Here is a 15639-nt window from a genome sequence, read left to right on the forward strand (position 1 = left end):
AGGTTTTCTGATTATATATCCAACCAGCCATGATTTCAACCTCTAGAAGTATGGTTTTCTGATTACATATCCAACCAGCTTTGATTTCAACCACTAGAAGTATGGTTTTCTGATTTTATATCAAACCAGCTATGATTTCAACCCCTAGAATTATGGTTTTCTGATTATATATCCAACCAGCCATGATTTCAACCACTAGAAGTATGGTTTTCTGATTATATACCCAACCAGCCATGATTTCAACCACTAGAAGTATGGTTTTCTGATTATGTATCCAACCAGCTATGATTTCAACCACTATAAGTATGGTTTTCTGATTATATATCCAACCAGCCATGATTTCAACCACCACAAGTATGGTTGACTGATCCAACCAGCCATGCTTTCAACCCCAAGTATGGTTGTCTGGTTATATCATGCAACCAAACTGTTTTAGGAGACAGATTTACTCTTTTCTGAACAACATTGTCCCAGTAAACCTGCTGTCTCACAATCCAATCACTATTGCTGGGAATGAAGGTGCTGGATGATCAAGGCTGTGAATAGATTATCGCGAGGCTCTGAAGTACAGGACTTTGATGTATTGCTTTGGAGATTGAGGCCAAATGTAATGGGAGAATCTAAAACATCGACCACATGACCCCTGAAAATGGCTAAGGACAATAAGTTTCATTAAACATATTGCTAATATTGGAGTAAACGGTCTTTAAACACAACAATGTTTACTACACAAATTGTGGCAATATTATGAATTAAATTCTCATTTCATGATGTAGTTAATATTCGTTGGATTTAAATGAATTCAAACTCAATATGTTGTCAAATAAGGAAAATGTAAAATTATTTAGAAATGTGCACTACTCATTGTCCTTTTTCATGTAATGAATACACCTATTTTTATAATTCAATAAAAAATGTTTCTGACTTGGTGAAAACATCCAAATACACCACAGTGATCAGTCTTTACTGACATGAGGTTGAGGGCGTGGGGGTGGGGGCGGGTGGAAGGTTGGTCAGATAAGATATTTTGTTTTGGTCAGTAAACCTGCCTTTACGGACAAGAAGATGGAATTGGATCAGTTTGTCAGTATACATGTCAGCAAATCTTTCTTCAAAGGGTACTGCATGCATGTCCTTATTGAACAGTCCATAACATATGTTAGTTAACTTAATTTTATTAAACATCAGATGGGACTGGATTAGTCTAACAAACTAAGACAGGTTGTCAGTAAAGTCAGGGTTAAAATAAAAAGAAAACCCTATCTTTTTAGGTGTCCTTAAACCAGGTGGCGGTAAAAGTCTAAAGAACTGGGACACAGGATGAGGAAGGTTGATGACAATAACACGTGAGTCAATTATTGATAATCAATAACGCGGTACGTATACAATTAGTCAGCATCTGGTGTCACCTCGTACTCGAACACCGTAACGCTCATAAATATTCATCACGAGATTTGTAACAACAGGAAACAAGAGGCCCATGGGCCTTAACGGTCACCTGATATATTTATACAGAGAGTTGATTTGGTTTTTAACATGAACAGAAATATTATTCAATGTGACAAAAAACAACAACACCACCTTATTCAATATCTAGCATACAAATTTAAGACTAAAAAGTATTTGAAACTAGTAACACCGATTCTAAACAGGGAAAATGAAGAAATTTTAGCACACTGACTCTTTTGGGCCCCACCCTACAGCCCTTGGGGTAGGGCTGGCTCAAAATTTTCAAAGTATCAAACTGTCAACTCAGGGTTATAATTCCAATCAAGTTATTAACATGTAATATTCAAAGTATCTTTTGCCATTATAAACCATAATACATTTCGCTCCCCCCCCCTCCCGTCCTTTCCCAGGGGGTAAACGTGAGACCCTAGGGTCATAAACCTTAAGACCCTTCCATTTATGAAGAGTGTTTGATTCTACCATATCTGGGTTTTGAGAAGAAGATTTTTGAAATTTCAGCCCTTTTGGCCCCTCCCATCAGCCCCTGGGGGTCAGTCAGGGCTGATATGTGCATACCATCAAACTGTTACCCAATACTGATAATGCTAACCCAAATTAAATTATTTCCAATGGAAATTAAACAAATGTTTGTCCAAAATGTGATTTCCCTATATAAACTATAGTAACGTTTACCCCCTCCCCAGGGGGAAACGTGAGACCCAAGGGTCATAAAATTCACAATTTTGATAAAGCACCTTAAGACCCTTCCAGCTATGAAGAGTATTTGATTCTACCATATCTGGGAAAAGATTTTTGAAATTTTAGTCAATTTGACCCTTTTTGGCCCTGCCCCTCAGGCCCCTGGGGGCTGGGGACCAAACCGGCCAATAATTTTGTTGACCTTTGGCCATGGAAGGTTTCTGCAAAATTTCTTTGAAATTGGTTCAGGGGTTTTGGAGAAGAAGTTGAAAATGTAAATTGTTTACAGACGCACGACGGACGTTGGACGCCGGACGACGCCGGACAAAAGGCGATCGAAATAGGTCACTTGAGACTTTGTCTCAGGTGACCTAAAAAGGGTGAGATGTATTGAATGACAAGTTGGTTCGTTTCCAGTATATACTGTCAAACTTTGACATATTAATAAATGAGAAAAAGTGGATGTGATATATTATATATATTTACAGAGTATAATTAATTCAATCAAAGCTGTGCAAGAACTAGGTCACCTTTTTCAATAAATGTGACAGCTACTTGATACACATAAAAAAAAAAAAAGATTCTCTGACAAAATTAATATGGATTGATATCGGTGTGGTCTCCCTGCACAATGCCCAGAGATATTGGAAATATGTCAACAAGATGTATAGACAATCTACTGTATAAATCAGGGATTCTGGTATTAGGATGGACACTTGAATAGATGCAAATCTAGAGTACGCATATATACTGGTCTTCAATCGACCCATTGAAGATGGTTTTTATAGGGAGGGTCCAAGTTGCTTCTATAAATGGTCTCTGAGTGTAAGGAAATCGCTTATAAAGACTTTTTTTCTGTGTCAGTGTTTCATATAAGAATGATCTAGAGGATGTTTGTTGTCAGGATGGTCTCTTGTAAAAAAAAAAAAGGCTCTCAGGAGAGCTAGAATGATTTCCATTATGCATAATCTCCTGAAAGAAACGTTTCCTGTAAGTATGGTGACTACCGTAAGAAATTTCTCCTGAAAGAATGGTTTGCCGTTTGTATATAGTGCTCACCTACTGTAAGTGAGATTGAATGTCTCTTAGAAAGTAGCCTTTCATAAAGATGTTCACGTGTTTCCTAAAAAGATGATCTTGAGGAAAGATTCTTATGTTCTCTTGGTTTAAAACCACAAGAAAAGGTTGAAGTTAAAAGATCTAACAACACTTCGACTTATGCGGTACTAATTTTACAATGTGCTGTGCTTTTCAGTGAAATATTCTATTGATATATATGGCGACATTATTTCTGATTGTATAGATCAAGGAACCTTTATCCCAATGAAAAGGGCCAGGTCCCTAATATCAGTAAAAACATGACAGCCGTACAAGCACATTACCACGAAATAGATGTACAATTATTTTAGAAGGTGACTCTCCACCATTAAATGATGCTTATGATTCAGGGGTCGAATGAGTTCAGTCCCCACACTTACCTCCCACACACAATTATTATCCACTTTACAAGATATGTAATATATACTGCGCTTAAAATATTTTGTGTGACACCTACGTATTGGGAAGCTTGTACAATAAATACATTTTTCTGTAATATATGTCATATTTCCATGGAAACTTATTTCTTCATTTATCAATTTCACTGCATGCTCACAGTTTGTACGCACGAAGCTCACCATACACCTGCTTACCATCTGACTTAATGACAAAATACATTCTGAGGGCAGAGAGGCAATGATTGATGAAAATTGGTTCTTTCGGCTATGGCAAAACAATAAAACCGCGTTCCAGGTGAATTCATTTAGCAAAACAGAAATATTGATTTTATTCTGGATCAAACTCACGATTTTACGGGCACCAGATCAGGAAACTACCATCATGTTAATTCATTGCATGCAATGCAACTTACGTGCATTTTACGGGAAACTGGTTTTAGAGACTGATATTATTGGTCTGTGTAATGAGATACCAAAGCGCGATAAATAATCTATAAATTATGCATTCCAGATTGATTTATTTATATCTGACAGATCAGTTATGCTGATGTCCAGTTTGGTGTTAATGGCCGGACTACAAGCGCGATCAATGTCGTCCTTGATTGGTCTGTCATCCTATACCATCATCGCACGTTCTCCATTGTAGCCGAGCTCCAGGACTATTGATCAGAGCGGTCACTGTAAACGTCGGCAGCCATCTCTCACAGTGGTGTCAATACAGTAGTGTAGAATGACAATTATGTCAACATTCACGTAAAACACCACTCAATATTATATAGGGCCACACACTGTGTGTGATTTTGAAGAGTATAGCAGTGGGCAAAGAGGTAACAGTTTACTGGACAAAGCTGTAGATCTGAACAGTTGACCACAGTGAAAACAAACAATGTTGAGTGCTCAACATTGTTTACCAACTTGACAATGTAAAATTTCCACAGAAGAGCTCTGCAATATTGTAATGAAGTAGTGAAGTTCCTGTATTTCACTAAATATACAGTATCTGGTGCCCTTAGAAACAGATTTTCCAAATATCAAATCATATTTTGACCTCCTCATTCCCAGGTCTGGTTTGAATTTTTGGGGACAATTTTCCATTTTCCTTTCTAAATTATTCATTTAGCTGTAATTCCATGCATAACTTAATTCCGAGTTAGGATCCAGAAAAATCTAATCTAATCGTATACATTTAGGAAGCTTAGATATATAATCCTTTGTCCTATTTCCTGAAGGTCCAGTTGAGAGGTTTATAGGCACATGACAATTCAGCTCATGTCCCAAATATGCAATAGGGAGGTTTATGCACAAGACAGTTCTCATGTCCTTAATATACAGTAGGGTTGGTTAGACACAAGACAGCTCTCATGTCCTTAATATACAGTAGGGAGGTTTAGGCAGCTAAACCATGTCCAGCAGATCCAGAAAGGAAATTCAGGCTATTGATACTGTATATTTCTATCCCTCATTAAGACTTAATGCATACGCCTAAATTACAAGGTGCAATTATTGTGATGTGAGAATTTCCATGATTCGTGATCTTTTTAAATCAACTGAATTACTGAGCTAAATGTATAGGACTGAGTTAAGCACAACAGATGAGTGCCACTGGTGACTGCTAGCTGGGTCAGAAGAGCGTTGCAAGACATTTTTTAGTTCTACTCCCTAGCTACCCCTGAGCTAAAGGGGAATTCCCATTAGTCAAAGGTTGTAGGGCAACTTTGACGCTATACCTGGCATTATAATAAGTATGTGTAATTGCAAATCTTCTACCAATGTATTGCGCTGCGTCATGACCGCCATTTTGTACAGATCTCCTTCCTTACTTTGATCTGAGAAAAGCTTTATGCACGTAATACCTAATCAGGAAATATGCAATGTGGTGTGGGCGGATATTTTGGAGTAAGTCACGGAAACGGTTTCTGCCGACATTAGTACGGTTAGATCTGTTGTTGTGACAGCCTGTGTGTGCTGCACCAGAGAACTGATGCATGTGGCACGCTCGTAGCGTTACACCAGCTACGGAAATGACTGTACGTGTACATTATGAGACACGCAGAGCAAGGAACAGCAGGAAATAACAGGCCATCTCATCAAATATTTATTGTGCGTAGTTCTGGGCTGCTTTGGCATACAGGAAACCCAATGAATATTCATGAGCTCAAATGTGAATGGTTGTTGTTGAGCACTTTCTAAACTTTGATGCCTCGGAATATATACATCTATATGTTATGAATATTCATGAGCTCAAATGTGAATGGTCCTTGCCAAGGGTAAATACAGTATCACACATGGCAAACTAATACATGGTTTTGCAATCTATTCCGTCTCTAAAGCCAGACAATAAATGAGTCTGTTAATACGTATTATGGAAAATTCATGAGATGTGCCTAGAGAGATGGGAGACTATAACCAGTTGCAGACATCTTATATCTTAGATGTGTTCACACTCATGGCAGCTAGCGTTTAGATTTCCATTATACATACATTGTATATAAAGTTTGTACATTTAGCATAAATGGTTTCTTTTAAGGACAAAAAAGAAAAGATAGCACATGGTATATATATATAGTATGTATATATATATACTAATAGTGTATATACCGTATATACATGTGTCACCCTGGTAGAATACTCATTTCTTCCTACTGACTCGGCTAGCTAGAGAGACTTCTATTTATCTCATTCGGTAGAGTGTAAGACTTAAGTAAGCCAGAGGTCCTGGGTTCCACTCCTAGCAAAAGATTTGAAAAAATGATGACCTCGGTTACACATGCACTCAGTGCTAGTCTGAAATTCGCAAACTAATACCCAGATAGGGGCATATGCCTATTATTTAAAGAGAAAATGGAAACACTGAGAGTGTCCCGGCCCACTCAGTTTTTTTTTTTTAAGTATGTGGTTGACTTAAAAAGAATAGCTGGTTGGATGTTCAGACACATGCTATAATGTTGACCTGTACATATTCTGAAAAACACTTAGTAACAGCCAGTTCAAACTGGATGAAGCGCAGGCTAGAGTGGCTACTTTTGTGGCAACTTAATTTACTATAAAGGATCCCTGTACCACTGCCTAAACCTGTAACCGAAAAAGTCGTTCCTTGCCAGACTTTTATGAGAAAGAATAAAAGATGGAATAAACAGAATATAATCTACAACAGTGTTTTAAAAAAAACACTGCAGGGCTATAGACGCGGATTCGAACCCTGAACTTCAGGCTGTTAATTAAACTATCGCTGACCAAACTGCTTGAGCTACCTTGTGGACGAAAGTGTCCTGGCCGAATTTTCTACAGTTATATACCCAAACAGAAGTTAAGGGGAGGTTACTGTATATAGAAAAATACACAGTGCAGTAGGACAGGGATCCTTAATTATAATGAGAACACTGACCGAGGATTTTGTTTCATCATTCAGCATCATGGCAGAATTCTAAAAAATGCTGCTAACATTTTTTTTAATATTTCCATCAGTACATTTCATCTGAAGATTGGTTGTGCACTTCAGAGTCTTTTAACTTCAATCCAGCCAAATGGATGTGTTTAACCCTTTCACCCCTAATTGTAACTTTAGTTAACTCTTCCATGCATTGATATCTGGATAAGTTCATTATGGTGTATAGTGTCCAAAGGGTTTAACATGTAGTGCTATAAATTTAGCAGCAACATTGTGATATTGTTTTCTGCATTGTATTTTTGTGAAATGAAATCGTAGAGTTACGTTTGTTTCGAGACGATGTAATGGATTGCCTCGAACATTTGACAAATATAATATTGTTTGCACTGTCTGTATTACACTTCTGCTTATGTATTGATTAATGTAACATGCATCCAGCAACTATTTGTTCACTAGGACCCTGTGCTTTCATTGGATCGTACTGTTGTAACCGCTCAAAAAACCTGTATACCATGGATGTTAACATAACACACATGACAAGGTCACAGCAGTCTAGCGTCTAGTGTGCTGGTAACAGCTGGCTCGTATCAATTTAACAGTTCAATACAATTAAATTCTTAAGTAGATCAATGTTGTATTATTCAGTTAAAATGGCTGAAGTTTAGTCAAGCAGCATACACATTATGTAACCACACCGTCATTTTGTAAATTGTTGAAAACAAACTCAATTTTTTGAAACTGGGCTCATTTTGGTAAATTTTGAAAATTATGCACTTAATGGAAAAATTAAGAAACAGCTTGGTAATGTTATACTGTTATTTGTTGTTTTGGTAATATATTTATGACTCATTGTTTAATATACATGTACTAAAGCTTACTTTACAGCACTTAATTACCCCCACTTTTCAAATCTGTCGAATGAACCCATTTCCAACTGAAAAATATGCCCCTTTTTACCTCTCCTCAATTGGTCAAAATCTTTCAAAAAATTTGCAATAAAATTGTATTCCGATTTACAGTTTATCAACATCTGAATATATAATTTTAGAAGTTTTGACAATATTTCCCCCTTTTACATTTGTGTAACTGTTTTCCAAGATAACTGCAAAATTCTTGCCTTAGTGAGCTGCAGCTTACTTACATAAAGTAGAGGTGATCTTGGTGAGCTGTACGGCTTACTTTGGTAGCAGGAGTGAGCAGGAACCGTGTTTCCTCTATCTAACAGGTACTGTACCGATTTATTTTTCAGATTTACGATTGTGACAATAACAACACAGATGACTTACCACCAGCCTCCTGTACTCTCACAGAAAAAATAAGTCCCAGTAGGGAACAGAAGTCCCATTAAAGGACCTTAAGTCCCAATACAGAACAAAAAAGTCCCATCACTGAATAACAGAGTCCATCACTGATCGACAGTCTCATTAGGGACCTATATATGTCCCATCACAGAATCTCATTAGTCCCACAACGGAACCATGTAAGTTCCGTAACAGAAAAGTATAAATCCAGTATTGTTCAGTCATAAAGATACTTACATAATATAACACTGTTGACCATCCCTCCATGGTAACACACTGGAACACTGTTAACATGGCGTAACCGATGTTGTCAAAACTAGTTATTCCATAGTTTGGTCCCTTCCAGAAACTTCGACAAACAGACACATGATCCTGACACCTAAATCCCCCAAAGTTCATTGCCGCCCCTGATTTGTCGTAACAGGGTCGAATGTTTGCTTCATCTCCTATCACAATGTCGTCTGCAAAAAGGTTAAAGGTCATGGTTATTCGGTTTGTTTGTTTCAAAGCTGCATAATAAGTATTGCATATCTGTATTGGTAAACAATGTCTGAAATATCAGTTGAATAACAGTAAAAAGATTATACTGAATGGAGCTAGATTTAGATAATAATCACCTACCATTGTATACAAAATGTGGTAACCAATGGATACCAAATGTGGTAACCATTAGATACTAAATGGGGTTACCATTGTATACAAAATGTGGTAACCAATGGATACCAAATGTGGTAACCATTAGATACTAAATGGGGTTACCATTGTATACAAAATGTGGTAACCATTGTATACAAAATGTGGTAACCATTGTATACAAAATGTGGTAACCATTGTATACAAAATGTGGCAACCATTGTATACATAATGTGGTAACCAATGGATACAAGTGGTTAACATTGTATATTAAATGTGGCAACCATTGTATACTAAATGTGGTTACCATTGGATACTAAATGTGGTAACCATTGTATACCAAATGTGGTAACCATTGTATACCAAATGTGGCAACCATTGGATACCAAATGTGGTAACCATTGGATACTAAATGTGGTTACCATTGGATACTAAATGGGGTTACCATTGGATACCAAATGTAGTTACCATTGGATACTAAATGGGGTTACCATTGGATACGAAATGGGGTTACCATTGGATACTAAATGTAGTTACCATTGGATACTAAATGGGGTTACCATTGGATACCAAATGTGGTAACCATTGGATACTAAATGTGGTAACCAATGGATACAAGTGGTTAACATTGGAAACTAAATGTAGTTACCATTGGATACTAAATGTGGTTACCATTGGATACTAAATGGGGTTACCATTGGATACTAAATGTAGTTACCATTGGATACTAAATGGGGTTACCATTGGATACTAAATGGGGTTACCATTGAATACTAAATGGGGTTACCATAGGATACTAAATGGGGTTACCATTGGATACTAAATGGGGTTACCATTGGATACTAAATGGGGTTACCATTTGATACTAAATGGGGTTACCATTGGATACTAAATGTGGTTACCATTGGATACTAAATGGGGTTACCATTGGATACTAAATGGGGTTACCATTGGATCCCAAATTGGGTTACCAATGGATAGCATTTGTGGTAACCATCAGATACCAAATTTGGTTGTCATTGGATACAGCATTTACCATTGAATGCAACATGTGTTAACCATTGGATTTAACGTTTGATAACAACTAGATGCTAGCATGTTTTCAAGGGCGTCTAAGGGGAGGTAATCTTTTGTGGTACTCACCTTCACTGTTACTGGCAGAAGAATTGACACGGAAGCAGGCACGATGGAAAATACCAACGTAAAACTCTAATCCTACAATGGCAAAGATGGTGATCGCAAACAGCACCAGTAGACACACCTGCAGAAGGGGTGCCATTGCTCGGATGATGGATTTTAAAACCACCTGAAGACCTGTAATGAGAACAACAAATTAGACAGATATCCTCGTTGATAAAGTAGAAACATCATGTATGTTTCCTGATAATTTAGTTATAGATCCAAAAACAATGGTGTCAGCAGGTTATTCTCCAAAAAACTCATAAAAAATGGGGCAAGCATCAATGCTGTTTTCTAGGGATGATCCGAAGACAAGAAACTTTTCTTCTTTTTTTTTAACCAAAAATGAAAATTCTTCAATGTTTAACATTACACAGTTAGATAATAATCAGCTAATGTATCCTTTTGAATATTTTTTTGTGACTGAGAACCACACAAGATCAGTACACATGCTGACATTTATTTTTTCCCAGATAAAATGTATGTAAATCAAGAATAAATATACATGAAAAACGTTAATCCCAATATTTTATAAAGAATTTTCAATCAAATCAGATCATAAAACACTTCGTTATTGGATCACACTAACATTATATTATGTTTTAATGATAGAAAATATTAATCTATTTACAACCTTTTTCCAATAATTACTTTCTGATGTTCTTAAACCATAAATACCCTATAAAATGTCAATAGATCAATGGTTCTTAACTTTGTATAACCCAATACTGTATTTTCCACAATTAGCACCCAGGGGCTTTAACACATTGGCTTAAATGGGGGAGGTATTTAATGGTTTAGGATAAAAAATTGTGAGTTATGATAGAAAAAGTTGTCTGCCTCATCGGAAGTCCATCCATGATCACCAAAGACTTGAGTCTCTAGTTTTAACGTTTAAGTACATACTATAAATCATTGACCGGGCCTGCAGTTTTCAATTTCTCTTGATAAAGGGGGAGGGGTGCTAATTATGGCAAATACAGTATTTGTGTGAGTTTTTGTAAAATCAATTTGTTCATACATTTTTTGTTGAAGTTTATTACAAAATACATACATTCCAGTCATAAAATGATGCAATATTTCAAATGTTATCCGTTGAGATACTTTTTTCAAAAATTATTAATTTATATTGACTGGTCCAAAATACTGATTGTTTGCAATGTGTTTAATATTTGCAAGGTGTCATGTGTGACAGCAACGATTTGTTGCCATGACAACATATGCAGATTTTAAGTAATGACATGCATATTTGAGGAGCTATCCGCAGAAAATACTGACAGAGCGTTTATTGAATACTTGTGATAACAAAATCTCTCAAAAATTTTTGAATAGCTGATAAATGTTCAAAAGATATAACAAAACAGCTGTTGAATGAATTTTTTGAGTACCATATGTTTTGATGGTTCAGCCAAACCTTGAGTTTTGTTTCTGGCAACAATGACTACAATGTACTTATGAACCCCACAGAACATATGTTGTCCTCAAACTGGGTTAACAACTGTATAATAACAATGTTAGGTCATACGTACTTGGTATTCCGGAAACTAACTTGAGAGGTCTTAAAACCCTTACTGCTCTCAAAGTTCTCAAGTCAAACTGAGAATTTGAGGCATAAATTGTGATAAACCTGCAAAAAACAAAGAGAAATCCACACCATTGAAGCGCTAGGTTTGAAGGGACAGAGTGCTACAATAGCCGCCAATCACAATTTGGAAATATTTTTTCTTGATTTTAATTCAATATTTTTTTTTAAAAGATTTTTTTTTTCATTCTTAAGTAGTTTTCTTATTATAACCTATTTGTGCATATTCTGTTTTGATAATTTTACCATGCAACATTGGTATTTATTTATTGTTGTTATTATCGAAATACTTGCAGCTATTTCTCTTAAATATTTCCCCTTATTAAACCTAACAATTAGTAAATACATTTGACGCTATTCTTTTTTTAATTTAATGTCCAAATTGTGATCTTGTACAGCAACTTATCAGAATCCACAAATACTACAAGTGCAACATATGTTTCTATTTTAAAAGCAAACTTTCAATGTACATGTATTGAAGTATTTGAGAGTATTCCCTTACAAAACAATATCTAAATTTTAACTGTAAGTATTTGTTCATAAATCTTGAACACTTGAATTGCACGATAGTGGATTCTTTTCCTTTAAAGTCTAGCTCAGTTCAAATGCTTAAGAAATTCCTTTACTTCCAAAGGCAAATTGTCTGTAAATTGGATTAATCTACAGGAATTTTGGTAGGAAGCCATTTATAACAATCAAAGCTGGACTCGAAAGGAAATAGATAAATTGCATTTAATAGTTAAAAAAAGTTTTGGTTCTAAGCTTTACCAGAAACATGCAAAAAATAGCAATCTTATTTCTTATCACTTTCTTTAGATAATCGTAAAAGTCATCCTATTTTTCTTTTCTTATTTTGTTAATCGTAAATACAAGATGTGTCTATTTTTTTTAAATTATTGACTAATGTCATGTGAGATTCATGACTCACATATATTTAAACAAATTGAATATTTATCGTAAAAATAAAAAATGTTAAAATCTGTCATAACAACCTTCATAGAACAACAGCTGTCATACTAGAAAAATAGTATCTGCTTACACACACCTACTGGTAATGATCGCCTTAGCTTCCTTGTACAGCATTAATGATTCAGTTCATCTGTACTACATGCACTGTGATCTTTAATTATTTTATCGGGGAACTTCTAAAACATGCTATTTCAATTCGAAAAGTCACACGTAAACATGTCACTGGCTGTGCTATATGAACCTGTCTGCAATATGCAGCACACTGATAATGAACACAGAATTTCTGGACCATACACTACTTTAAGAACACATTTCAAAAATTTTCAAAATACTTTAACTACCACATTTGTTTTTTGTTCAATAGTGTTAGGACTTTTATTGATTAGAAATGACAATGACATTACACTATTATTTTACTTTGAAGAAGAATTAAGACAAACCTGTACAATAATGTTTAACAAAGATTTTTTTTACATTGAAACAGGAGAGGAGAAATGCAACAGGACGAGAGTGGAATTTGAGCCTGGCACCTTCAAACTTTGGAAGAACACGCTAAGAAACCAAACATGAGCAACATGTAAATAATGATCTGGTAAGTCACCCGGCTCAGTCCCGCTACAACACTACTGGTAACTACCCTTTTTACCAGTGAAGCTGTTCTAACCAGCTAAACCACATCATCTCCCAAGGCATCTACACATTGTACATAGTTTATCTACTAAATGGGTGCAGCCATTACTACAATGATCATTCCTACTGACCATTTTAGTTGGAAGTGCTCAGCAAAACGCCCAAGGGTAATTCTACAGGTACGTGGCCAGGGAGGGGGACCAATTGCAGACACCATAGAGCGAGCAAATTTACCATTACAGCTTCCCTCAGTTTTTTTATTTTTATTTAGCAACAAACAACTTACTCTCGATGCCTGTCACAAGTTTCAGGGGACGCAAGACCCTTAGAATACTTCCAGCCCCCTGAGAGGAGGGCATAATTTTACTGTAGTCTAACAACCTGGCATAAACATTATTACAGTTGTCATCAAATCAAGTTTATATACATCAAAGGACAGCAATCAAGATTTATGACAAAATGAATTGAATTTTAATTCTAAAATGAGTATCGATTCAAACCTGAACATCTGAATTTGAAATTACTGTATATTGCTAAATAAACTGTAGATACCATTCACGATTATATGATGAAACATGACTTTAAATACAATTAAAAATGCTATTATTTAATTTATTAACACATGTACATGGCGTGGCACAAATCCTCACACGACGATCGTATGTGTACTTTACGATGAGAAGACCCTTTTAATTGAGAGGATGCACAGATACTCCAACGCACCCTCTCAAGTCTATACAGGTCTTTGGATGAGGACATGTGCCACGCCCCTGTCATCGTATCGTACTAGGGGAGGGGCTTTGTCTACCGTCTAGAGTAGCCGTTGTTTACATGCTGTTTTTGGGAACAATTCAGGATGTCATTTCATTTCTCCGCGCGTTATCTTCAGCCCGGGTCATAATGACTTAAACTCCGTAATGTTACATCAATGATCCCGATCAAATAATTCTGTACAAATCGTTGTATCTTTCCCATGGTTATCATGGTCACACCAACGTCTCCCGCCATCATTTAAATTTTCTTCCCTCTAGCACAAAAGAGTTCCACTGAGATATCGCGCTGGTACCGTAAATACCATATATAGCACACATCTTTTCTCGAACAACGATATCATAAATTAATTGTGTCTAGGGACATTTTAACAACCCATTAATATTGGATCTAAAGATGTATAATGTCGATGTTCTAACTTTTTAAAACGACTCAAACCTTTTTTCTTTTTTTTTCTATTAACGTAGTTTACCGTACTTACCCTGTTACTACGACTACGAAATCCATGATGTTCCAGACGTTGCGTAGATACGACCCACGATGTAAACAAAAGCCCAAAGCAACTATTTTCAACAGCGCTTCTACACAAAATATCCCTAGGAAGTACATCTCAGTCGCTTCCTAAAACACAATTTTTTTTTTAAAAAAAATGCATTTGTACATACAAAATTAATAGGTGGTGCATGTAGTTAGTTTATTATCCAGGTTTTTTAACATAAAAATATATGTATAAAATCACGGAATGAGATCGAAGTCCGTGATAAAATATGTAGAATTTCCTATTTGTATGCTTTCAGAAAACAACATATTTTATTTCAGTTACAGATATACGTTACAAAAGCTCTGGAGACCTAGCTAGATAATTGAATTATTAATTCATTATTATGAATTATTCATTTATCATTATAAAACATGCATCAAGATATTTTATACCCGGCATACGTACCAGCTGTAAAGCCAGAGGCGTTCTGTCGTCGTCTGGGAGATGTTCCTCCAGTGCGAGTACGATGCAGTTGGCGATGATTGTCAGGAGAACCATGTACTCAAATGGCGTGATCACAAGTCAAGGAGTGTAATGACACATTTTTTGTTTAATTTTAAATTGTATATACATTTTTGAAAACGAAAAATGAAATAAACGACATGATAACAAGATCCGTTTACTGCGATAATTTTTTTTTACAGTATCTCGAAAGATTTGTGCCATTTTGTTATTTTGTCTTTTCGTCTCCAAAAGGCGTGAATTTCGAGCTTTTGCCTCAAAAAGACGAAGCAACGAAATGGCAAAACTCATCTTTAGTCACTACAATATGTTACATACGTAATTAACGTATACATTATGTAGATTGTTTACACTTTGGCTAATCGAACATATTATGTATACAGCAACGATGCTACAAATATCTTGTAACTGTATGTAATGCTATTTGGAAATGGACGAGGCATTTAGAAAATACTCAAAAACATACAATTATGAATAATTCGAAAACTAGAATACAAACCGAATACAAACGCGATGAGTTCAAGAATAAGTGTATAAAT

The 15639-nt window shown here is 35.8% G+C and overlaps 1 protein-coding gene across 7 annotated transcripts in view; it reads right to left on the reverse strand.

Moving 5' to 3' along the window:
- LOC110467402 (voltage-dependent calcium channel type A subunit alpha-1-like) overlaps nt 1–15639 on the reverse strand; it is a 274929-nt gene that overhangs the window by 82692 nt on the left and 176598 nt on the right. For 6 of the 7 annotated variants that reach the window (XM_021524541.1, XM_021524542.1, XM_021524547.1 and 3 more), the window contains 5 exons: nt 15044–15149; nt 14579–14718; nt 11675–11772; nt 10110–10280; nt 8571–8794 (listed from right to left, as the gene is read on the reverse strand). In XM_021524541.1, coding sequence (XP_021380216.1) covers nt 8571–8794; nt 10110–10280; nt 11675–11772; nt 14579–14718; nt 15044–15149 — 739 coding nt within the window. Of the gene's footprint in view, nt 1–8570; nt 8795–10109; nt 10281–11674; nt 11773–13612; nt 13708–14578; nt 14719–15043; nt 15150–15639 lie in introns of all 7 variants that reach the window. The other variant, XM_021524540.1, reaches the window with a different exon arrangement.

The sequence above is a fragment of the Mizuhopecten yessoensis genome, unplaced genomic scaffold (genome assembly GCF_002113885.1).
Source record: "Mizuhopecten yessoensis strain PY_sf001 unplaced genomic scaffold, ASM211388v2 scaffold11173, whole genome shotgun sequence".
In the NCBI taxonomy this organism is placed as follows: domain Eukaryota; kingdom Metazoa; phylum Mollusca; class Bivalvia; order Pectinida; family Pectinidae; genus Mizuhopecten; species Mizuhopecten yessoensis.